This window comes from Alligator mississippiensis, chromosome 2 (genome assembly GCF_030867095.1).
Source record: "Alligator mississippiensis isolate rAllMis1 chromosome 2, rAllMis1, whole genome shotgun sequence".
NCBI lineage: Eukaryota > Metazoa > Chordata > Crocodylia > Alligatoridae > Alligator > Alligator mississippiensis.
In genome coordinates, this window is record NC_081825.1 from 244,581,638 (window position 1) to 244,607,958 (window position 26,321).

Consider the following 26,321-nt stretch of genomic DNA (forward strand, 5'->3'; position numbering starts at 1 on the left):
AAGGGAAGCAGGATACATGCCCCAGCCACTGCCTAAGGGGAGGGGCATCAGGGTGAGGGGAAGGGGAAAGCTGCCAGCTGTCTTCCTCCCTGCCTGCCTCTATGACACATTGCTAGCGCAGACAATTTATGTCATAGAACATCAGGTGTTTTGGGAATCATTTCATAGAACAGCAGTTAAATTTGCTACAGCTGGAGGGAGACCTGGCCCCTCTGGATTTTTTTGCCCTTTTCACATAGGTTTTGAGGGCAAAAAGATGGGGTAAAAGTTTCCCACCTCCAAGCAGCAGCAAATTCCACTGCCATCCTAGAGAACCAAAATTCCCAGAATGCCTTGCACTTCCCACTTCTCTACTTCACAGTGATTCTTGAGCCTGCAAGCTAGAAGTTAGGCAGCAAGGAGGAGAGGAAGGGTGACAGATGGTTGCTTAGAGCACATTTTTCCATGCTATGCTTTTGCTAACAATAAATGACCTACACTCAGGGTTGACTTCTGTTTCCCTTCATGCATCTAAATAGCATATTTTTAGCCAAGTAAATGGCACTTACATATAGGTAATAATTCTTTTACTCCATCTGTGTGGACATATAATTATGATTATATATGTACATGGTACATGAAGACTGAGCTTGCTCAGTACAATATGTGCTTGCTGAGCACATATGTTGCTACCTGTGCATGTGCATTGTGGAAATATACAAGTATCTAAGTCACAAAAATGCAGGTAGATAGAAACCCATAACTTAGGGGTGTTAAACTCTGCAGGAGGAGGGGAGCCCTCCCATGTTTTATTCCCAAGAGCTAAGTGGTGAGGGTACTTATTCAGGAAGCTGGACACCCAGGTTCTATGCCAGGGAATGTTTGTATCTACTTCTAACTTTCTAGCACAGTACTGGAATTACCACATGGCACAGTAGGTATTATCCAGACTCCCTTTCCAGTGCTCCATTTGAAACTGCCTTTCTGGGCAGCCAAGAGAGAGAGTTATGTGGAGACAGGAGGAAAGGCATGTGATAAAAGGTCTGTGGATCAAAGAGCTGGCAGCTGCCTTGAAGGGCAAAGCCCCTGGGTTCTAGTCTCAAGCCTTGTACTGCAATTTGCCCAGTATCTCGTGTTGAAACATATAAATTTTAGAAAAACATATTTGTATTTGCACATGTAGTTTCCAAAATGCTTCATCAGCCATACTAAATGTTTTGTCAGTTATATTATTAAAATGTAAAATAAACCAGATTGAGGCCTTAAGTGAAGGTTTAGGATTGAAGCTTTTTCTTAGATAAGGATCCATTGGTCTCTGATGAATAACTAGTTACCAGATCACAGTAGCGCTTAAAATATATACAGACAGTTTCGTCCCCTTCTACATTCTTGTGTTTTCCTTTGTCTCTCTGAAATCCCAGATGTCTGCTAGCTAGCTCCAATGGATCAATCATGGTGGGCTCCATGCAGTTCATTGGGGAGGTATTTCACTTTAGCTGCAGTATGGTATGCAGTGTGCAGTTGATGATAATGAAAAGCTTACTGTAGAGCCATATAGAACAGTCTGCTCTGCCTTTTTAATTTTCTCTCCTTCTTTCCCCTCTTCCAACCCCTTTTACTTTTCTTAGTTTCCTTTTTTAAAAATAATCATATTTATGTAATTAAACATTTATCTTTTTCTCAGTGGACATTTAGCTGGTACGGGTATTAAGAATACATTAATACTGCATGACATCTGACATTCTGACAAAAATAAACTTTACATACTTCAAGAAAGATATGTTCTGATTCTTTACTATACAAGCTGACTTGGTTAATCTAAAATATTTGTTACTTTTAAATATGAATCCTTGCTTTACTTACCCAATTCTTTTTTTTTTTTTTTTTAATGTCCTCACAAAAAATAAAAACTGTTTAGAACTAGATGTATTCAAAGTAGTACTGTGGATTGCTGGAGAATGCCATTTTGTTTGAAATGCTTAGAGGAGTACTTTAAATACAAAATTACTTTGTCAGTTAAGTAAAAGTTGAAAAAATTCTGAATTGTAGGTTTAATTAAAGAGCTCTGTGGACAAAAATATATATTAAAAAACAAATATACAAAAATATATGAACAAAATATTTAAAAGGGAATTCTTTTTGGATTTTCAAATAGCTTTTTTTTAATAATTCAGGTACATGTAGATGTGTCTAGTTACTTGGTACATCCCAGCCAAAATCCTCAGCATAGTCAACACCAAATGCTTTTAAGGAAGGTAAACTTACTCCTCCTTCATGCATGTAGCAAGAGGAAGGGAAAATCATTAATTCCCAGTCCCATGTGGCAGCCAATGAATCCCAGGAGCATGGAAAAGACCTATAGTACAGCATACACATAGGTACCCCTAGATTATCCCTGACCAATGCTTGTCCAGCCTCTTCTTAAACGCCTCCAATGATGGAGATTCCACAGATTCCCTAGGCAGTCTATTCTACCGCCTCACTGTTTAACCCACTTTGTGCAATCTAAACCTGCTTTGCAACTTCAAGCCATTGGTCTGCATTCTCCTCTGTGCAAGAAGAGAAAGTGTTTTCCTTCTCTTTTATGGCAGCCCTTCAGGTATTTTTGCTGCTAGCGTGTGCCTCATCCCCAAGTTGAATATGCCTAATGCCTTCAGCCTTTCCTGCAGTTCAGCAGCTGGTTCTGGCCAGAAACACCAACATCTTTTTTTTTTCCTTTTAAGGAACACCTGATATTATTTCATTCCAACTTTTTACTATGCTTCAAAGACAGAAGCAGATTCCATAACCACTGTATTCTCACTCACCTTTCAGTTGTAAGTCATATTGTCCAACTTAAATTCATGTTGTTATACAGTGAAAGTCATAGCATATCCACTGGCGTGAAGTGAACTGAAACAGGGGTAACCAACCTGTGGCACAAGAAACACAAGTAGCATAGACAGCCTCTGTATGTGGCACACATCAGATCAGATAGGGGACAGGCAATATAGGAACCCTGTAAGTCAGGAAGCACAAAGCAGAAGGCGTACAAAGTAGGAAGGGCAGGGAGTACAAAGCTGTGAGCAGAAAGCAGAGCAGCAGATTGGGCAGAGGAAGGGGATCAGAGTGACACAGGGAGGACACAGAGCTAATTTGTTCCTGCTAAAAAAGGTTGGCCCCCAATGAGCTAGATGATCATAACTTATGCAAATTATAGTCATGGTTAGAGATTCCAATCAAGATTAGGACACTAATGAATAGTGAGGATCCTTCATTGAAAAAGTTTAGTATCTTTATTAAAAGAGAAGACTAAACAAAGCGGTTTGATATCTTTTTGTCCAGTAACTTAGCTTGATGAGATATTTCTTCAGCTCCTATTGGTCAGCTTGGTATTTGACTACCTGGAATAATTTAATATCATGTGCAAAGCTTGAGATTTCACTACATTACCCTCATTTCCATTGATAAAAATACTGAACAAAACTGGGCCTATCACAAGTTCCTGCAGGACCCTGCTTTTGATTATTCTTCATCCTGAAAAATGACCATTTATCCAATTTGGCCCCAAAAAAACCATTCAATCCATCTTTGGCCCATTTTTACTATCTAGGAAAAAAAAAAAGTTGGAAAGCTTGGGAACTGAAGATGCATTAAAGTGTCGTCTCATTGTCTATATCTATTTGAAAATGTGTTAAGTATTATTCATTACATAAATCAGGATGAAATTATATGTCTTTGGGTCAGAGTTAAGGCTTCTTGTGGGAAGTCTAGTATTTAAGTGAATGTATTTGATGAGTAAACTTTTCAACACTTAAAAAGAGATTTAGGAACTTGAGATGTAAAGCCAATTCAACATAATACTAAAATCAGTTTTGAAACTGTGGTTTCCGTACTTTTGAAAATGTGACCCTTTATTTATATTACCTTCACTTGTTTCTATATTATCTATATTTTATAATGCTCAGCTTTTAGCTTTACTACTCTGGCATGTAGTTTTTATAGGTATTATATTACCTATACCTTTCACACTATGATGACAAATATTTTTATCTGAAACTTCCCATTTATTTAAAATAAGTGTTATAAGTTATCCTAAAAGGGTCAATTAATTTCAGTGATAACATTTTATGTGCATAAAAGTTTATGTACTGTAAGTAGATTCACCACATAAATGTTTAAGTACATAAATGTTTATGTACTTGAAGAAATTGCATGCACTAAAGTTAATGTGTATCATATTTTAAAAAATCAGCTGGCATTTCCTATATAACAAGTTTCATTAAATTGTAATGGAATTGGGGCACCCCAATTCCCTCTCTTAGGTTGCTCCCTTAGTTTGCTTTGAATATCCTAAATTTCATGGATTTATACTCTGTTTATAGCTCCTCAAAAATACCCATGGCATTGCACCTCACCCAAAGACACTTTCAAGACTAGCAAACTTTACATAGACTAGCAAGCTTTGCATAGACTCCATCTAAAAGATTATACATAGAGACCTACTCAATTTGCTACTTCATGGAAATCACAAAATTGGGCATTGTCTGTTAAATCAAGCCATGTCTGCAAAATCTGCAAAAAAACCCCACCCACTTAATAAAAATAAAATGTCGACTCCTCCCCAGTGGGAGCTGTTAGACCTGGCTGCACAGCCCATAAGGAGGGTTGAGAGGGGTTGAAGGGGAGCAGCCAAGATGGCAGCCACTTCCACTGTTCACCACTGACTGGCTGAGAGGGCTGCCTGTTGTGTGATCCAACCCCTCTCCATCAATCAGCAGCCAAGAGCGGAATCACACAATGAACAGCCTTCTTGGCCAATCAGCAGCAAGGGGTGGGGCCATAGGATGGGCACCCCCCTCAACCAATAGGTGGTGAGGGGCTGGGCTACCGAGGCATAGGAGATCCCCATCACAATAAGCCCATGAAAATTACAGCTGGCCCCACGATATGCCTTTGAAAACAACAAGACAGCATCTCAATTTTGGATAGGTCCATAATTATAGACTAAGGATACTAGTTCTTCTCTCACACCAAATTGCATTGTCTCTTGTTTTCATGCTTACTAGGGCTGTGTGAAGCTTCAGTCCCTGATTCAATTTAGCGGACATTCGACCTGATTCGGTGGCCAAATCTCCAAATCCGAACTGAATCAGAGGGCCCTTTGATCTCTCCAAATTGATTTGGAACCTTCCAAATCAATTTAGAAAGATTTGGACAGATTCAGCGCTTCAGATGTAGATACCGCTTTAAATTACTTTTCTACATACCTCTAGGTAGCAGGGGCTCTGCATGCTGTGGTGCTGGGGCAGATGCAGCATCCCACAGAAGCACAGGGGGGCTCTCAGCACACTCAGCAGTGAACCCGGAAGTGGATCATACATAGTTCCAGTCCACTTCTGGGTTCACTGGGGAGTGTGCTGGGGGGGTTCCCCGGTGCCCCCCCAGCTTGGTGACTGGTGCCTCTTGGCTCGGGGGGGTGGGGGGGGTCACCTGGGGTCTCCCTGCAGCTGATCGCCGAGCCAGGGGAGGCGTGGAAGGGTCCCCAGCGTGCTCCCCAGCAGACCTGGAAGTTGACCGGAGGTACTTCCAGTCCACTTCCAAGTTCGCTGCCGAGCATGTTGGAGAGCCCGCTGTGCTCCTGTGAGATGCTCCATGCACCACAGCAATCACAAGCTGTGCTGCTACCTCAAGGTATGTAGAAAAAAAGTTTTAAAGCTGTGCCTGTGTCTGAATCTCTGATTCACTGAATCAGCATCGAATCTTCAGATTCAGATTCAGGTGAATCAAATCAGGGATAATGATCTGAATCAACAGATCGAATCGCTGTCCCTGATTCAGGCCAGATCTGAATTGAATAGGGTGTTTCACACAACCCTAAGCTTACCCCCAACATACCTAAGTCACACAGCATTTGTAATCTCACAGACACAAGTGTACTGTTTTAAAGCCACCCTTTCCTTGTGTGCATTGTAGAAACAGTATTTGGACCCAAGATTTGATTTGAACTGGAAAAGTCAAAGGTGTCTAGCTGAAAGGGAGGTAGAAATAAGACAATAAAAAGTACTATCTCCACAGGCATTAAACTGCAATGTTATGTCAACTTGAGAAAAATATTTTAGGAAAGATACATACTTCAATGTAATGTATAAAATGTGCATGGTTTTACCTCTTGATCATGCTAAAGTGGGATGTCTTTTAAAGTGGTATTTTTTTCACCATATTTTTTAAATGTTTTCAGGAAAGTAGCCATCCTAACAGAAGTTAGTATTTTTCATGCTTGTTCAAGGAACAGTATAGTTGGAAGTACCTGATGCCACTGCTTCTTCATCTTAAAAAAAAAAAAGGGGGGGGGGAAATGTCAAGTAATTTGTGTCAGGTGTATGATCTAAATGTAAGTCCATCAATCATTTTTTGGCCCTTTAGTGCAATGATTATCATATCAAAGACACAGAAAGACATTAAAGATAATGGCTTTTCTGTTGTCTATTATCTCTAACTGGCTTCAAGTAATTATTAGCATGTGTTCTCATTTAACATGAGTGTCAATATTTTGAATGAAGAGCATTTTTTAAGTAAAAGGGATATATCTGTCAGCAAGTTTTTTTTATCTATCTGGTAAATGAGAAACTATAATTAATGCATTTTGTGTTTCCGCAAGAAAAGCAGATATTGCAGAATGGCAATTTCACAGGTTTTGAAACATAAGATTTGCCTTCACCTCTGCACAGAGGCAATAAACAGCGTTCAAAGCTGAGCAGATGGAATGAAATTCTGGTGCATGCTCTTCCTAGTTGCTTTTACTTTATCATTATTCTTAGTGCATTGTATTGTGTACTGTTGAAAAGAGTGTACACAACATTCCCTTGTCTACCACTGTTATAAATATGATCTCATGTAAGCTATAGAATATATCCTTTGACATAGCTATGAAATGTTTATATTGGTGCTTTTATGAACTTGATGATAAAACAAATATTGAGATAAATGTATCTTCATTCCTTCTCTGCTCTGTTATTTTGGGGAGATGCCATTTGCTTGTTCATTTAAAATGGGGTTTTTTTAAGATAGTAGATTTCTTCCATCATTTTGTATTTAAGTGAAATGCCTCCAGAAGGACTTACGAGTATCATACAAAATATTCAAATGTGGGGGTTAAATATTGCCCTGCTTGCAGGGGAGGTAGAAGGGATAATAGATGATCTTTTTAATCCAGGACATAATAGGGTGTGTGGCAGAAGAACAGACTGGGGACATACGTAGATATGCATCTGAATAGAGTTTTAGTAAACTCCTGATAAGTAGATGTTTTTCACTGCAAAAACAAACTAATGGCTGAAGGTGGCCATTAGACACTATGATTTACAGGCCAAAATATTAGTTTATGGATTTAAATAAGAAAAGACCTTGCACCACAACATTGGGAAGGATTTAGTTTTTACTCACTAAAATAAACTAATTCTGTGCAGTAGTGTTCTGGATAAAATGGAGGCGTAACAGTTAGATAGAATACTTAAACTTTACATATATATATGTTATATATATATATATATATATATGCACACACACACACACACACCCCCAGGATATATTTTTGGCAGCATTAGAATAGCACCTTTTGATGGTAATGACAGAATAATTAATATGAATATAGTAAAGCTTCAGTATGTCTTCACTTGTAAATTAGATGATAAATAGCAAAGCAACATAAAAAGAACACTTGTTTGCCTCAAATTAACTAGCCAAATAGCATTACAAAATGGCCAGCCAGTAGGCGCCACTTAGGACAAATCATATCGTGGACCAAGAGTTATAAGGAATGAAGCAACAGCAACAGTCACATTCTTGTCATTGGGCCAGAAGACACTGTGTCCATTTCAATGATGTGTTCGTTCTCTAAAGGAGAGACAGACAGCTGGCTGCCATGTCCAATACTCAGTCAACTTTGCCAGCTGGCACAACAGCATCAACTGGCGTCAGCTAGGATATAAGAAGCTTACCTGTCACTGTCAGCCACAGGCAAGACCCAAACTGCTGAGAAGGGATTAGTGCCAGGTTATCTTTTACAAACATAGAACAAATGTAACAGGATTGTCTCTGCAAACTCCTATTTAATTGCTCTGTGCTTTTTCTTGACCTGGAGTAGGAATATGTTCTCTTTCTACCTTTTGTACATATTTATACTCCCTCAACACAAACCTCCCCCGAGTCAGCAATAATTAAAGGAAAATTAAATATTTCCTATTTTTAATATTGATTATATGCTGGGGAGTTGCAGAATTCTCTTGTTCCTCACTGGTTCCAAAGTATGATGACAACATTTCTAATGTAAATGTATAGCATTACAACTAGGATTTTTAGCATACTTTAACATTGCACATAAGCTATTCTGCTGTCTTCTTGGTGCCATTCCTTGATATCTAATGAATAAAATATTAGTCTTTAGTCAGAGATTTTGTTTGGCTTGAGCTATTTCAGGTAGTCTGAGTCTAGTCTGGTCTCTGGTAATTGTGACCATGTGTATTTTTTCTATGGGGTTTTTAAAACAATTTGAACCTCTATTTTCATTTAAATTATGTAGCATTAATTTTTTTTTACTGAAGTTACAAGGGGGGAAAACTAGCTTAACAATATGAGTTAATTTGATCATATCTGGAGAGCATATCAACAATTTTCTGAAGTACCCTAATGCACTGGTTTCAAATATCATATTGTCTGTATGAGGTATAGTCTGGAAAAGTTTTGCCTCAAACTAGGCATGTCTAATGGGGTTTATGACAACCTATGAATTTGCCCCTGGACAGGGTCAACTTGGAGGTCAGTAAATGCTATACAAATTGCATACTACTCGAGCCTATAATTATCCCTGTTAGAAGTTAATGTGCTGCCAAGTTTAGCAAACTCGTGTACAGCTTCAGAAATGACCATGATAAACTAGGCACTCCCTAACATTTACTCTAGAACAGTCGCATTTTACAGGAGGGGATGCATGCAAAGTATTCATATACAGTAATTTGTAGCCAAGTCATTTTGTCTGTTTGTGTGCTGAGGAAATTCAGAACATGAATTCTGGCTTGTTCCAAGAAAACATTTAAAATAAATTAACGTTGTATTCTTTTTTTAATAGCTAACATACAGTATCATAAATATAGGCTGGGAAGACTTTCAGGATATGTTTTATTTGCAGTGCTGGCATAAAATATGTTATGCATAGTGTAACAAGCCTTCATTAAATAGTGTAGTGAGCCTTTACTGTAGAATCATAAATAACTTGTAATTTCCTTGTTGGAGGCACTATATATTCTTATTTGTTTGTGAAGTGTCAAGCACATGTTTAGTACTTGATAAATAATAATTAACTGTGCATTTAGTCAGACAAAATTGTTAGTTGCCTAGTGGTTCTCAACCTTTTTAAACTCAAGGCACTTCTTGATAGGCTTAAGGCACCCTTCGGAAAATGTCAGCTCTTAAGTTTTTACTCTATACTGACTACAGAAAATTAATAGAGCAATTAGTCTGTTGCAAAGAACTCAAGAAGACCACAACAGGTCAGAATATTTTCAACACTGTGGATTCATATTTGAAAACTCTGGGTTTATCTTATGAATCATGATGGCACATCTAACGGTGCTAACATTGTGTGGCACCCCACAGCACCCATGAGACATCAAAGCATCCCATGGTGCCATGGCACCTCCAATTTTATATTTTTGATTGGCTGAGTGACTATACTATTAAATGACCCAGAATGAAACCAGAAGACACTTCAGAGCATGGGAATAAACAGCTGTATTGTCATCTTCATTGCCAAGGCTACTAAAAAAAATTGTTGGAGGAACAAAACTCATTTGTTCTTTGAGTTTTGGGAAAATGTGACTGTTTTCATTTTACATTTGAATCCCTTTGGTACTTCTGGGTGAACTGGTGAGTTTAAAATTGAACTTCTTACAGAATTTCTCAGGATACATTTCTACACTATGAACCTGTTATACATTTACTCTCACAAGTTTTATTGAAATACAGATTAAAGCAGGTCAGGCTTTGATGATGCATATGTAAAATGGGTTTAAGAATACAGACCTCCTTTTTAACAGGCTTTGAGATATGCCAGTAAAAGTGCTATGTAAGAACTAAGCATTATTACTAGTAATAGTGAGTTAAGTGGGGAAGCAGGTAGCCAGGTAAGTCAAGAAAGCACAAGCAGGATGTGGCAACAGGGGATGTCTTCTCATTCTTCCTGAGAAAGTAGGGCAGTTGGCTGGTTATCTCAGGTGTCTGTACTTGAATGCACAGAGCCTGGGAAACAAGTATGAAACTGGAGGCAGGGGCTGTTGAAAGTCTCTGGGTTAGGGTCAGAGGGGAAAGCAACAAGGGTGAGGTCCTTATGGGTGACCCCCAGACCAGGAACATGAGGTAGATAAGGCTTTCTTCAAACAACTAGTGGAAGTTTCCCGGTCACAGACCCTGGTTCTCACTGGGGACTTCAGTGACCCTGACATCTGCTGGGAGAATAATACAACACTGTGCAATCAATCCAGGAAATTTTTGGAGAGTATTAGGGGCAACTTCCTACTGCAAGTGTTGGAGCAGCCAACTAGGGACCATGCTCTTGATCTGGGAACAAACAGAGAAGACTTAGTGGGGAATGTAGAAGTGGATGGCACCTTGGGCAGCAGCGACCATGAGATGGTTGAGTTCAGGATTCTGAGGAAAGGGAGGAAGGAAGGAAGGAGAGCAGGAGAGTATAGACCCTGGACTTCATAAAAGCAGACTTCAATTCAGGAAACTGATGGGCAGGATCCCTGGGAGGGCATTCTGAGGGGGAAAAGAGTCCAGGAGAGCTGGTTGAACTTTAAGAAACTTTACTGAGGGTGCAAGAATGAACCATCCCAATGCACAGAAAGACTACCTAGTATGGCAAAAGACCAGCTTGGCTTAGCAGGGAACTCTTCAATGAGATAAAACATTAAAAAAAAGCAGTTTACAAGAAGTGGAAACTTGGAGAATGACTAGGGAGGAGTATAAGAGAATTGCTTGGGCATGCAAGGATGAAATTAGGAAGGCCAAAGCGCAACTGGAGTTGCAGCTAGCAAGGTACATGAAGGATAACAAGAGAACAATGCTTAAATGTTGGAAAAGTTAATTTCTGGACTGAATTTTGCGACATGTTCCTCTCATTTCTCTCTGATGGAACAAATCAAAACCACAAAGAAGCCAAAATGTATGGGGAGTTTTGTTTGAGATCCAAGATTAGTCTCTCTCCTAACAGCTGAGCTAAACCTCCAAAATAGTGAAGATGTATCTTTCATTGTTGTAGTTCTGAATGTGTCCACACATTGAGATAATATATTCATGAATCGGTGTTTTTTTTTCTGCATTTTAATCTGCTATAGTCAACTCTCCCAACTCCCATCCACCAAGAAAAGAGAAGTTGGGTTTAAATGTAACACTTCAGGACAATATGTATAATCTAACATTCAAAACATGAAGAAAGTCCTCCACTCCTTCTGGGATGACAGAGATTTAGAGGCAACATAGTCATTACTGGAAAACAACTCCAAAGCAACCTCTAAATTGTTTAAGAGTTGCATTGAGAAGGAACAAGGGGAAGTTCTGTCCAGCTGTCCTGTTCAGCTTAGAAAGATCATTTATTGAGAAATGAGTCCCATGAGTCTGTGAGATGGGGTTGCAATGAAATAAAAGTTAGCAGATAATGTGAAGGCTTTCAGATATACTCAAAAATCTTGCACCCCAGCACCTTGCTCTTAATGGGTGTTGGTGGGAAGAAGGTATATTGATGAACAAAAGTTCAATGTTTTTTCCCCTTATTAGTAGGTATAATGTAACAAATAACGGATGATCTTCCCTTACTGGTATAAATTAATATTTCCAACTGACTTGCATTACCACCTTTATGTGCAGTCCAAGATTTGCAGTTTCTTTTGAAGTGAAATCTATGTTAAAGCTTAAATCATTTGAACTAGCATTTATCTTGTCACCTATATTCATAGGTGTACAAAGGCCAAGAGAAGATTATGGGATCATAGGAAAGTAGGGCTGAAGGAGACCTCACAAGGTCATATAACCCAGCCCCCAGCTCAAGGGAGGACCATCCCTGCTTAGATGGTCCCAGCCAAGTGTCTATCCAACCTGCCCTTGAAGATGACCAAGGATGGAGATTCTACAGTTTCTCTAGTAGCCTGTTCCAGTGTTCAACCACCAAGACAGTCAGAAAGTTTCTCCTAATCTCCATCCTAAATTTCCCCTGCTGAAGGTAGTCAGAGCTTTATTTCAAATTTAATCAATAAAAATGGTTGAGCAACATTAAATTCAGCTCACAAATCAGCTTTTTAGCTCTCTGCCAATAACAAAAGTTCTTGTAGATTAGTCATTTGGATCCACAAAATCATTTCATTTCTTCATTCCAGATTATCAAATTGATGGATGGAAAGAGATCTCAAACTGTAGGAATTTTGATATCCAGTTTGCATCTGGAAATGAAGGATATTCAACAAGGTGAGTGTTATACCAATCTCAGTATGCCTTTTATTTTTTCATACCTTTACTAATAAAGAATTCCAGAGAAAAATGAACAGACAAGGTTCCGTGGGTGAATCTGATATCTTTTATCAAGGTTGGTCTAATAAAAGATATCAGATTCACCCAAGGAACCTTGTCTGCCTATGTCCTTAGACCAACACGGCTACAACCTACACACCAAAGAAAAATTAACTCTTTTCTATATGAGCTGCATATAATAATATTTTTTTCCAGCAATGTTCATTCAAATGAATAATTTCTTGTGGTTTTCTTATTTGACTTGGATCTAATTTAATCTGAAATTTAAACATGGCTTTTTGCACTATTAATTATTTGACTTTCCATTTTACATGTTACATCCAATCCAGGGTTCTTTCAGAGCTGTTTTATCTTGTCTCCTTTCTATATTTCATTCCCTCTTAACCCATCCCACTGAGGGGAGCTCAGGAGAATTTACAGATAAATATTTGGGATTTCAAATGAATGCTCTACATTTGTTAGATTTAAATTTTTGGCTTCGGTATATACATATATGAAAATGTATAAATATATTAAACATATCCAATACTGAAAATACCAAAACCTTATGACAACCAGAGAGGTAAACACTGGGTGGTATATTTTTGAAACAGGAAACTACTCTTTCTGTAAGTTCTGTCATTGGTAGCCAACTATATGTCTATAAATATGAATTTTTCAAGATATGTGGTTCAGTTAGGAACTGTGTTATTAGCTAAACAAGACTAAAGAAAGAGCCTATATTAAAACCAGGGGAAAAAAACATGTTCACTGAACAAGTCCTGAGAAGTACTAAGTTGAAGTCAGTTTTCTTGCCATTCTTTACCCTCCATGACATACAAACACTGATTTGATATTCAAGGGTATTGCAGGGTGTTCAGCTGCTGCTGGCACTGATTATTTTTAATTTTAGAACAACAATGGGATATTTTAGCATTTTAAAAAAACCCTATATGTGCATTATGTCACAGGGCCTTACAGATGACTTTAAGAAGAAACAGAAGGGACAAAACCTTGAGCCAGCCTGTAGTGTGTCAGAGATATCATACTGATGGGTGTTAGCTGTAGTTATGAATTTTGTGGATAGTTTGCTGGCAAGAGTAATAAAGGGCAGCAGCTGTAACATAAAAAGTCTGTGAAGATCTTAACACAAGTGTCTTGAGAGACATTTTCATGATCTCCTATTTCATGCTGTGATATGTCTTATAGATGTCGTCAGAGCACTGATGAGTTTTTTATGTCTCTAAATCATATTGGTGCTATTAATAGTGAGCTATGTGGAGATCCTACCGGTTAAAAAAAATATCAACAACCTAGGAATCTCACAGACCCCCAAACTAAATGAAGGTAGCTTATACCTATTATAATGCTGACAATAATGGTTATGCTCAATGCTTATTCCTCTTCTCCGTGCTGCTACTCTCAGCCTGCTTCTCAGGCTTGGCTTTAACTACCTGATTTTATTCCATTCTTCCTACTGCAGCGGAGCCTTTCCTCTTGATAAAAGATTTACTTATTTGTAAGATTCCTAATTTCAAACTGTTAACTTGAAAAAGGCCATTTTATAAACTAACTCATTCATGAAGCAGACAAGAAATAGAAATTCTATTTCTAGTCTGCAAAAAAAATTGTATTTTTCATAAAAATGGAATTTTCTGTCAAAACTTGAAATAAAATGTTTTAATAATGTTTTACTCATTTTTTACTACTTCTTGCAGGGTAGCAAAGTCAGCTGAGAGATAATTTAGGGGTCTCTGGTGACCAGCTATAGGGGTAACTCAAATTGGAACAGATGAACATGGAATGAAGCAAAATAAAATACCCAGTTTTATTGGAAGTGGTTATAAAAAAAATCGGGTTGAAAAAATGTAATCAAAATCAATGTAGTTTTGTAAAATTTTTCACTTTTGACAAAAAACAAAATTGTTCACTACAAAATACATTTTGCTAAGATATTTTGACTAGCTAGTCTCATGAGTGCCCTGGTATGATATTATATTCCTGAGTTCAGACCCTTCAGAATGGCGACCATTTCATGGTAGTAATCTGTCATCTATAACCCAAATATCATGGGGGTTTGGTTTTGTTTTGGGTGGGGGGTGAGGTTGTGGAAGGAATGATAATTTTTTTTAAAGGTTTATAAAGTATATATTTTCCACACCATGCATAAATGACCAAACAAACCAAACAGAACCAAGCCAAGATTTATATAGAATACTCCAATTTTCCTGGATTCACCTAGCACTAGACCCTTTAAAAATAGACCTAGTGATGCCTAAAGAAATTATCCTCTAATAATATATGTGGTAACACTAATGCTACTACAGTATGAAGACTTGCCACATCCATGTAGAAGCAAACAAAATTAGACAAAAGATAAAAAAGAGCAGTTACAAGAATACTTAAATAGTTCATAAGGAGGTTGTGAGCTTTCTGCTTATAAGACATCCACATCTCCACTCACTTTAAGTCAAGAAATAAGCATATGTCCTATTCTTCAGATAGTTCAGCAGTGGCAGCATATGTAACTGGCTGTCTGGTGTGCAGATGTTTCAGTTTTCATTTGATAACTAGCCAACAAACAGGCAGCAGCCACATTTGTAGGAGGGAATCTCCCACAGATGTTTCTAAGTAAGTAAAGTTCACACTCTGTGACTAAATAGCCTTCTCACTCTCAAGGTACAAGCTAGACCATTGACAACCCAGAGATAACCACTAAGTAAACTGTTTAGCATAAAAATAATATTTCAGTTATGCAGGCTGATGTGGAGGTGGGGAGGCATAGAAATTAGCTTGCTATGTTATAGTCATTTTCTGTTAATTAAAGATTTGCCTAGTTTCCATTATGCTCTCAAAAACTCAAAATACGTGCTTTCTTCTGTTTGTTGAACTGCACAAAGACAATTGCAAAGAGATGCCATTTCCAGTGGACTGTTCAGACTGTTCATTTACATTTAAAAATCAAAGGCTTCTAGTAGTAGGTGATGATAATCAAACAGTTTAGACATGTTATGAAACTTTTTTAAAATCTAGTGAAAATTGGGGGGGGGGCTCAGTGAATTCTTCCTAACCCTGAAAATAAATGTGAATGTGGGACGCTTTTGGGACGTGACAATATGTTTATGTAATTCTAAATTGGCTAAACAGGGGTAGGAAGCCTGTGGCTCATAGCTGTCTGTGTGGTTTGGTTGTTAAAATATTACAGCTCACTTCATGACCAGGTGGATTCAGTTTTGTTGCTAATTGTACGTGCATGTGTGAGAGGCCTGCCCCAATATCTTATAATCCCACCTCCTACTCAGTCCCAATAGTGTCCCAGAGTTTCCAATATCAGTATTCAGCAGTAACAGGGTGGAGCAAGTAACAATTCTTTGCTGTGATTTAGCTATTCCCCAATTCCATCCCTGCTACTTTTAATTCACCACTTTGATCCTTGCTCAACAAATCACTGGCAAAAATAGGTAGAAGTCCAGTTCCACAAAAAGACCTAAGTGCCTAAAATGAGATTTGAACAGTATTTAGATACAGGGATCCAATTATGTAATCCTTCATTTAAATCCATAGGTGTCTGCAATTTAGCCAGTCAAGTTAGATACCTAAAGTTCTCCCACTGTGCATGCCCAGAATCATCTCAATCGTGTCATTGCCAAGCGTGTTAGCACTTGTTTCATGTCAAAACCCTACTAGGGATCGATGAACTTGGTATCCCCGTGCCTGTGCTTAAAGCATGCCTACAGAATCAGACTCTTCACAGAACACTGATGGCCACTGCTTTGTTTGGCAAGAGGAAGCAGAAGGTGGCCATGGTATCCCCTGCTTTATACAGTAGAAATATGTTAGAGCCCTAAGCCAGGATGAAAGAAACTTGGGTTCAGGTCATCCTCTGCCTCAAATAGTAAAAATCCTCATTTCCCTCCTCCCAAGAAAATGTCCTAACTGCAGACTCCAAGACTCTAAGAACAGTCTGAGAAACAGCTTAATAACAACAGTCCAGTCTAGTATCCTGTCTCTGACAGTGGCACTGTTTTTATCCTCTGGCATCTCTGAATCAATGATGGTAGATTCCAGGGAGGGTAATGGACATGGGATAGATCATTCTAGATATACCCAATTTAATGGTCTCCTTCTAAGCAGGGCTATCCAGCTGGCAGCCTGCAGCCCATAGGTCAGATGGATCACTAACTTGAATGGCAACAGGAGCTGAAGTCTCTGGGGTCACCCTCCCTCCTCCGACTGCCACTTCCTGTCTCCGCCCCAGGAGACGGGGCAGTACAGTGTGCTTGATAAAGAGCTGACAGTGACCCTGGGGCTGCCCAGGGAGGGGGGGTTATGTCCACACAGTGCAGTGGTTGGGGTTGTCTGTGTAGGCACATGGTGCAGTGGCAGAGAGGTTCCCAGTTCAGTGGTGGGAGAGTACAGGTGCGCACATGAGCACACGGTGCAAGAGGGGTGGGGGGAAAGTCCATGTGCATCACCAATTCTGTGGCCCCTGCCTCAACTGGTGAGGTCTAAGTGGTAAGCAGCTTCCATTGGTGTGGCCCTTGAGGACTTAGAAGTTGGATAGCCCTCCTCTAAAGCATGCACTCCTGCCACTGTCAGAGACAGGATACTAGACTGGACTGTTGTTATTAAGCTGTTCCTAGGTGAGGACTGTCTTCACCCTTCCTGTTGAATCTGTTCCATTTTGCAAGGATTCATAGGGCCAGTGAGAGAGTGAGCCATGTGTTTGTAGTCTAGTGGTGCACAGTAGTGGTTGCTCCAGGGGTGAATATATTCTGCTAGCAAAAAGACCTGGGTTGCAATTGATAATCATATACAATGCTAGGATTTTATCCAATGATTGATTAACTTAAAATGCATTATATCTTTTGGCATTTTCTTTTTGAAAACTAGGGTTTTTTTAATTTTCAAAAAATATGATAGATGGAGCACCAATTACAATTATTAAATCAAAGTGTCAGGGACCAACATAATAATGGTACCAAGGGAGCTCTGACTTATTTATTGCACACTAGAAAATATACTCAGCTTCAATAACTAACTAAATTAGCTGCTTATGGGCATACTTCTCAGATGATGGAAAAAATTAATTATCCATAGATGAGATGAGCTTAGGTAAAATATTTTCTCTACAACATTTCTGTCATATCTCCCTAATCCCTACCCTATCCACTAGATCATCACAGACATTCAGAAAGTATAGTTACTTTGCTATCCCTGGAGTAAAATTTATTCTATCAGTCATAATACTGGACAACTCAGGTGGTTAAAATGCTGCTTTAATTCAACTACCTCTGTTGGATGTTTAAGAGGAGACCCAACATGAGATAGATGTAACTGATTTTTCTGCTTTAAAATTTTGCATTTCTTATTTGATAAAAACTTTGTAGTGAGGTTTTTTAAAAAGTGTTACGAGGTAGGCTGCCACTGAAATGTAAATCACGCACACCCAGAAAGATTAGGTAGAAAGATTAAACTGGACTTATCAGAGCTAGGATCTAGCCTTCTTTTCTGTTTGGAAGGTCTAACAGCTGCTAATAGAAAAACATACTAACCCTGAGGCAACGGGTTCGTTCAATTACTTCATTTTAATTTAGATAGTTCAAGAAATGTTTTGTAATAAATTAAAATAAGTCATGGCCAAGTTATGAGACATAAACTGCTTCTTTTTGTTTCTTTTCTTAAAAGATTTTTTAAATAAAAAGAAATAAAGACATGTGAAGATGTAGTTGATGCTCTTTGTGATGCTAAATCAAAACTAAATCTGTTCCTCTGTGCTTAGAAATTACTGCATGAGGAAGGTGCCCTTTAAATTAGTAAAAGTATCTTAACTGAAAATAAAAGTAAAAAATAATCTTACATTAACTAGCAGAAGTGTTTACATATCAGTAAAAAGTCTATCCTATCTATTGTATCATTTTCAGTATTAAATCAAAACCATAAAGAACTTCCATAGCTTGATATAGTGCTTCTAATTATCAAGTGTGTGTATGATTTTTAGGCAGACACAGTTCTTTGGGTAAATCTGATATATTTTATTAGACCAACTTAAATAGTTGTAAAAAATTTTCTTAGTAAGCTTTCTGGTTTAAAAACCCTCCATCAGAACACCATCCTGATGGAAAATATGTAGGAGAGACCAAGCAACAACTGACACCAGAATGAACGTACAGCAGAAATCTATTGAAGACAAGAATACCCAATTACCGGTGGGGGCACATTTCTCACAAGAAAACCACTCTCTCTCCAATCTCTCAGTTCTAATCCTTGAAGAGAATTTACAAAACACTTTTCACAGATGAGTCTATTAACTTCACTGCATCAACCTCCTGGATACAAAAAATCATGGACTAGATATAGACATTGAATTTATGACACATTATAACCTGCCTGACATCTGACTCCCCAGGTACCTCTCCACTATTTACCTGCTACATTCACCTCCCCCCTTCCCCCCACACCTGTCTCTCACCCGCTGACCCTCAGTTTACATCTTCGCTGACTGCTGTTCTTGCATGCATACCAGCCTCTAGCCTCTTTACTATTCATTTCATCCAGGAAGAGCACACACCAACTGCAGATGCTTCCTCAGCCTGATAAAGGGTTTTTAACTCTGAAAGCTTGCTAAGAAAATTTTTTCCAACTATTTAAGTTGGTCTAATAAAAGATATCAGATTCACCCAAATAACCTTGTCTGCCTATGTCCTTAGACCAACATGTCTACAGCCTACACCCCTGTATGATTTTTAAGCATCAAGTATTTGCACTGAATGTTTTCAAAATACCATTTTTGTAGAGAACTGCAAAGACCCTTGTGTGATAGTATCCTGACAGTTGCTGGTTTACCCATTTTATCTATAGAATCATATATTTATATGGTTGACTTAAGATATGTACATGTATTCTGTACAAGGGCCAGCCAAGAAGGCAATAAGTAACATTGCCAAGGCCACCAGCACAAGTTCCCTATATCTCATCCTTGTTCCACAGCATGCCTAGTTTCCACTTGCCTGAGGAGTGAAAAAGCCAGGCAACAATAGATACATGCACATGTTCATAGTTGCTGATCTACTGATAGTTACTGATCACAGACTGGATCCCACTAGTGTACATGTTCACCAGAAGCCTCACGGGGAACCCAGTCTAAGTAAGTTGGAGTGAAGTAAGAGACAGGTGGGATCAGGGGAGTAGCAGGTGCATGGGGTGGGGTTGGCGGGTCCGGGTTGGCGGGTTGGTGGGATCAGGAGGCTGGCAGGTCCACTGAGAGGAATGGCTATCCAGGGGTGGTGAGTCAGGGGGCTAAAAATAGCCTGGCAACATGTGGGTTAGGAAGAATGCAGCCCCAGGGCTGGAGTAAGCAGCTAGGCTTTCCCAGACCTGCACCCCAAATGTGTACAAACATTTTTTTAGATCAGGCTAACCTTATTCCAGTCTAATTTAGTTCCTCAGGTGAACTAAGATTAGACCAGCCATGTTTTGCCCAATCTAACCTTCTTGAGTATCTGTATAGATAAGCACTTAGATTGACCTAACCTAGTTAGGTCAATTTAAGAGTAACATCTGTCTGTACCCAATATGACTCACAAATTATTCACATACTGGAGTAGAATAAAATGAACTCAATAATGGCATGCTTTCTCAAATGATTGGTTCAGTAAACCGTATGTCCTTCACAACCATACCCTCTATCTGTTAGATTGTCTTCTTTGATTGTGAGCCTTGGAAAAGTATAGAAAATACACTGCCTGGGATACCTTCAGTTATGTATTATGCAAAGCACTATGTTAAAGATATTTTATTTTGAGGTGTGAGAACCATTGGCTATTACTTTTTAGGCAGTTGGTATGGTTGTTTTTCAAGGAAAGTCTGATGGTGTGAATGTGTCTCTCAAATATTTGTGTAGGAGTGCACATTCCCATCCATTTCAGCTGGTGGTGGGAAAGCAGCCAAGACTACCATTTTTTCTCAATCTTTTAGTTTGCCTAATTTACCCAAACCCCCCTCCACCATCCTATAGACATCGTGCACTCCATTTAGAGCAAAGAAATCAAATATGAGATCTTCAGAGTTCCTGAGGTAATTTCTAAACTTTAGCAAACAGGGAAATTGTTAAATAACTAGACAAAGTTGCTTGAATGCTTAAATACCATATTTCCTATAAGTAAATATAATATTAATGGGTATGTATAATGTTAAATACTTTCATGGGGGGGCCATAAGACACTTTACAAACATTAATATAATAAATTTCATAAAACCTCTATGTAGCAGTTCATTGGTATCACTCCCATTTTACAAAATGGAAAAATTTCCCCAGGTCTTCTTCTGGTGAAATTAGCAGCAGTGGTTTGCCCATAATCCTGTGTGGATATGGCCCTTAATGACCTCTCTGATAACCACAGAGTCCAGAACTCCTGACTCCTATACCATTTTTCAACCAAATTCTGCAAAGCATACTGATATATTATTTTCCTTATTGTGTTTTAGAATTAAAATGCTTCTAGGTTAAGTTGTACACTTTGGAAATCCTGAGTCAGATCCTACATGTAGTATAAAAAAAGTAATTTTAATGTGGTTTCAAGCAAAATAATATCAAAATGGTAATGTAGATTATAAAATGATTAAAAGCTATATTGTTTTAGATAACTATGTAAATGCTTACTTTCTTCACTGTGTGTAGCATGTTGTATGTATGTATTACTATTTGTGCAATATGGAGATAGATATGTACACATCTCAGAAATTGGGAAACAATTTCCTTTAAAAGTTATTTCCTTTGTTCTGGATAATTTACAACATATGTTTTTTGTGAATCTGCCTGGGGCATCGAGCCTGATGTGGTTAGGTTAACGTTAGTGCCAGAGTCTTTTGCTCATGACTTCATGCAGCAGTTGAGTTTCCCTAACCTTCTAAACCCACATTATATCTGTGGTGCTTTGCATCATAAATCGTTTAACAAATTTATATGACAGAAAATGAGATGCTGAAGAAAGCCTTTAAATAAGTTTAGGGTGTCAGTTCAATCTGTCTAATATAAGCAGGAGGTGTTTAGATGTTTGGGCAGTTTTGCCAAGAGGAAGTTGGTCCTTAACAAAGTAACTTTCTGGTTGACTTGAATCAGAAACATCTTCATTCAAATTTTCCTAAGATGGGCTTCATTTTCCTTGGAACCAAACTTTTATTTCCAGTACTTAACCATATTAAATAATTAAGTCTTTCATTGGCCAAATAGATATAACCTTGAACAGTTGTGACATAATTCCAGTTGACTATTAAAGTGTTGTTGTTAAAATGATTTTAGTCACATTTTTAAATTGTGTGTCCTATTAACTGCTTTGCTGCTGCTAAATAGATACATTTTGCTAGCAGATCTTTTGTCAGTCAAATACCCTGTAAAGTGCAATAGTAACACTTATAATCAGGCTTAAGTATGCTGGCAGTACATAATATGTCTCTAAGCAGTGGTAGTTAAGAGGAAAGAAATATCTCTTTAGTACTAAATCTTAAAGATCGACAGTTGTCTAAGTTTCTATGCACAGCTCATGGCATGCTTTGAATATTGCCCTGGTTTTCTTAGGTCAGCTTTTAGAATGAAAAAATAAAGCATCAGAATAGAAAAAAATCCAAGCATTTACAGTGGAGTTGGATAGGTGAAAAAAGTAAATCTTTTAAAACTTTGGATAAAAGTTTATACTTCATAGAATACCCTCTGCATGTGAAATGTAGTTGGCAAGTATTTTTATGCGTGTCTGTTAGTTTGAATGTGCGATGCTGATCTGTTTTTTGTCCTCACTGACGGTTATTATATACTAATGGGTGCAACACTGCGCTAATGATCCTTGTGTATATAAATTCTTCTTGTTGTGAGCAGACACCATAGGGCCACATAAAAATGTTTGCCTCAATTTCCCTGCAAAAAAGGAGCTCAGAAACCAGACTTGGCCAAGTAACAGATTTTTTAAAGGTAAAGGAACCCAATAAAATTACCAGCTTTTCACAGCATGAGTCTGCTTCCTTTCGACATATTGTGAGGTGTAGGTGAAATATTCTAACTGAACTGACAGTGTAAGGGGGGCAGCTAACTAGAAAGCAAGATAAAAGTAAACGCCACCAATGATGACTGATATTGCAGTAGCTATTAGTTGTTTTGGAGCCTCTGTTGTTGCTTTATGGTTTTTACGTTTATAACTTGCACCTACATGCAAGTCTCAGTATAATGAGATTTAATGCAGTAAATTAAGCTAACAGTTTTTTGCTGAAATGATTGGTTTGGTTGTTTCAAATACTGTTGTTTTTAAAATAACCGATTGACAAGTTGGTTTGTTGATTTTCACATTTAGGTGGTGGTAGATTTCTTTTTTTTTCTTTTTTTTTCTGTTTTTTTGTTTTAAGAGGATCAGGTGTTTCTGCCCACCTGGTTTGAAAGAAAAAATAAAAAGAATACTTGTTTCTTAAACTGAAATCAATATTTGTAGATAGTATCCATTCAGATTGGTTTATGCAGCACACTATTTTTATTGTTTTCATCTAAGAAGGATCTATGTAGTCCATATATCTTATACCTGTCAAATAGAGGTGTCAGCCCTCTCTCCAGAAACTGAATTCTTTTAGGAAACAAAGCCAGTTAGCACGCTTGTATATTTCTCCATTTTGTACAGTGTTTCCAACATACATGATGCTAACTCTGTTTACTGTGACTAAAGAAAAGTACAGTGCCAAGTTGTTTAAGATATTTAGATTTATGAAGATGAATGCAATCAACTAATAAGATTTCAGTGGTGAATAAGTACTCTTATTGAAATTATTCAAGCATTGATAGATACCTAATAAGCTGAGAAAATTTCACTATAAATTTATTTGCAACTTTACATGTCTGAATAACTTGAAAAAAATCTGTCCCTTAAGTCCCTGTTCAGTTGTTACTGTGCAAACAAAGCAGTCGGCCTGTGTATTGGCAATAAACTGTAGGATTGGAGCTGTTGTAACTAAGAAAATATTTCTTTGTTATTGAATACAAATAATCAGCTTGATGAAATGTATTAGCAATTATTATTGATTCAGTTTTACATTTACTTGCATATCAGAATGTGTTATTAGTTTAACTGTTAGATGCATCTATTTAATGTATTATTATATTTGAACCTTTCTGGCTCAGTGATGGGCTTAATTCTATCATTTTATATTAATATAATTAGTTATCATAACTGTTGCTAGTTACACAACTATGCAGTAGTATTTAGTATATGCATTTAGAATAAAATGAAAAGTGCTAGTGATAAAATGCTGTTACCATTCAATAAACTACCCAGCAAAAATATCAAAACTAATATAATGCCTGTGCTGACTGTACTTTATCTTTCTTGAACTATTCTGTTTTTTTACACTACCAGGCACAATTTATCATATTTGTTGTATATATATATTTTAGGTCTGTCTTTAGTTCTACGCTTTGTCAACCAGAGAACTAGTTACAATTATCTTCCCTAAATCATTGTAAGGTGATAGATTTCTTCATTTCAAACGAATATTCCAGTTTGAATTATGCATTCGTGCATATTATAAAAAGCAATTGAAAAGACAAAGTTGTGTATCCCCAGATGGGCCAGGAATTCTCTTAGGACCCTTTGAAATGGGATTAAATAATATGGTAGATAGTGTATGTTATGTAATAGATGATACCTTGCTTTGGCAGAGAGATGATTTGACAGTCTTCATTACTAATGGTATTTTTTAAAGGAGAGGACTGTATATTTGTTCAATAGTTAGCTTTTCAGGATTATTGGAGTTTGTTTGCTTGATTGTTTGTTTGTTTCCATTTGGCTGCTTTTCTACAGAATTGGTGACAAAATAGAAGTAAAAATTACCTTTTTCCATTCATAATTCCTTCCTCCTTTTACTACTCCTCTTTATTCAGTATATAATGTCAACAGATGGAATTATAATTGACAGGCAAAATTTTAAAGCATTCTAAATGTCATTGGCCTTTTTAATAAAATTAATTAGTCTGCCACAAAGAAAATTTACTAGCCTGCTGGTTAATTTCACAATGTAAAATTGTGGGGTAGGAGAGAGAGAGGGAGAAACTTATTACTTTTGAATAATTATTTAAAGATGTGAGCCTTGCCTATTTCAAACAGTGTAGATGGCAACTATGGCAAGAGCTTTTTAAAACTCAGTTCTTCCCACATAAAGGTGAGGAAATCTAATGTAGCTGAAATGAAGAGATACAGGATGCCAGTTAATGGGAATCCAGTGACCACATAAGAAACTGCTGAAGTTTTAATTTTGATTATGTTATTAATATTCCTAAATCCATTGTAATCTAAAGAAATAATTTTTATTCAAAGCACCTGAAACTTCTCTGCCTGAACATGTTTTATATTCAAAGAAAATGCAAGTTCTTTAATCTTTTCCAAAGTTTCTGAATTTATTAAAAGATGGTGTTCAGTTCAGAGTGCAGCTGATGCCTTCAGACTGATTTAGTTCTGAACAGTAGTAACTCAATGCTTAAATTTAAATGGTAGTGAGGCTAAAAATGTTAGAAATAAATAATGGCATGAAATCCAGATCTGCCTTAGAAATTATCTTGACCCCTTTCCTTTTTGGAAGGAAAGAGGAGCAATACCTGCTGAACAGAGTAGTTTCTGACCTTCTATTGCAGTGGTTGGAAATTTGCAGATTGAACATCTTTATCTTGGAAAATGCTGATTTGATGAAACTGAAACATTCAAGGGGAATGTATTGATGCCCATCTCCCTCTTTTATCTGCCTTCCCATAGTCTTAGTACCAAAGCTCTTGGGTATATCAGATAGCTTCCTGGGTTGCCACTTAGCTGTCAGCTTACCAACTCTCCAAGCTATCCAGAATGCTGAGCAACTTGGCAGGTCCCTGATCTTGGCTTGATCTTGGCTTGGCAGGTCCCTGATCAGTCCAGCTACAGAAAATGGCATGTCTTAACTGCACTAGTCCAATGAGACATCTGGGCTTAGGCAGAATTTTGACCTTCAAATATCTGTGTGGTATGTCTCTAAGGCAATAGAAGGTAACTCAAAGTAGCTTTTTATTATCTAATGAATTGTTTAATCCTTTACAGCTATACTAAATGTGGATGACTCTGTAGTGGACCAGGAAACTCTCGAAGCACTGTATGAGAATGTAAGTATGATAAGAAATAACATAATCGAAAGAGTTCAACACTCATAATTTCAGATTTTTACCAGGTACAAATGTACTCAAAAAATGAATGAAGTTGTTTTTAATTCATCATTTTAGATGGGCGACATCTCATAAAAATAATTCTTAAGTTATTTAGTTAAGTTAAAATAATTTAGTTAAGTTAAAAATAATTCTTAAGTTATTCATGGACCATTATGGCTATAACATCACTCTAACACTACCTCAGATTTAAAAAATTCAGATGCAAAATTCAACTATAAAGTAAAAATATAAACATTAAGTCCAATGAGTATGGGCATGGGTTTCTGTATCTCTATCTCTCTATCCTGTTCACTATGAAAAGGGGGTCTCCATCATGAGTAATTATTTAAGCATTACATGTTCATGTTTGCTGTCACAGTTTTAACAAAATCAAGCCACAGAAGTAATGAAAGTCACTGGCTAAGTACCTGGAATGTGAGCCTGTTGAAATAGAAAATCAGCTGTTGATGGCAATAGCCTTTTCTGTTTGTGTAGAGAACACAGCTTCTACTGTGCAGCTAGCTCAGATCAAAGGCTAGTTCATTCAAAGTAGGAAAAATGATAGAGAATTTAAAAAGTAAGAAATTTTAGGGCTTAAAAAGTAGAA

The 26,321-nt window shown here is 37.5% G+C and overlaps 1 protein-coding gene across 1 annotated transcript in view; it reads left to right on the plus strand.

The window, feature by feature from the left end:
* The window catches only part of FMN1 (formin 1), a 235,647-nt gene that overhangs the window by 101,666 nt on the left and 107,660 nt on the right, over positions 1-26,321 (plus strand). Inside the window, exons 6-7 of the mRNA XM_019496560.2 lie at positions 12,387-12,474; positions 25,611-25,672. Of these exons, the coding sequence (XP_019352105.1) occupies positions 12,387-12,474; positions 25,611-25,672 (150 nt within the window). The remainder of the gene's footprint in view (positions 1-12,386; positions 12,475-25,610; positions 25,673-26,321) is intronic.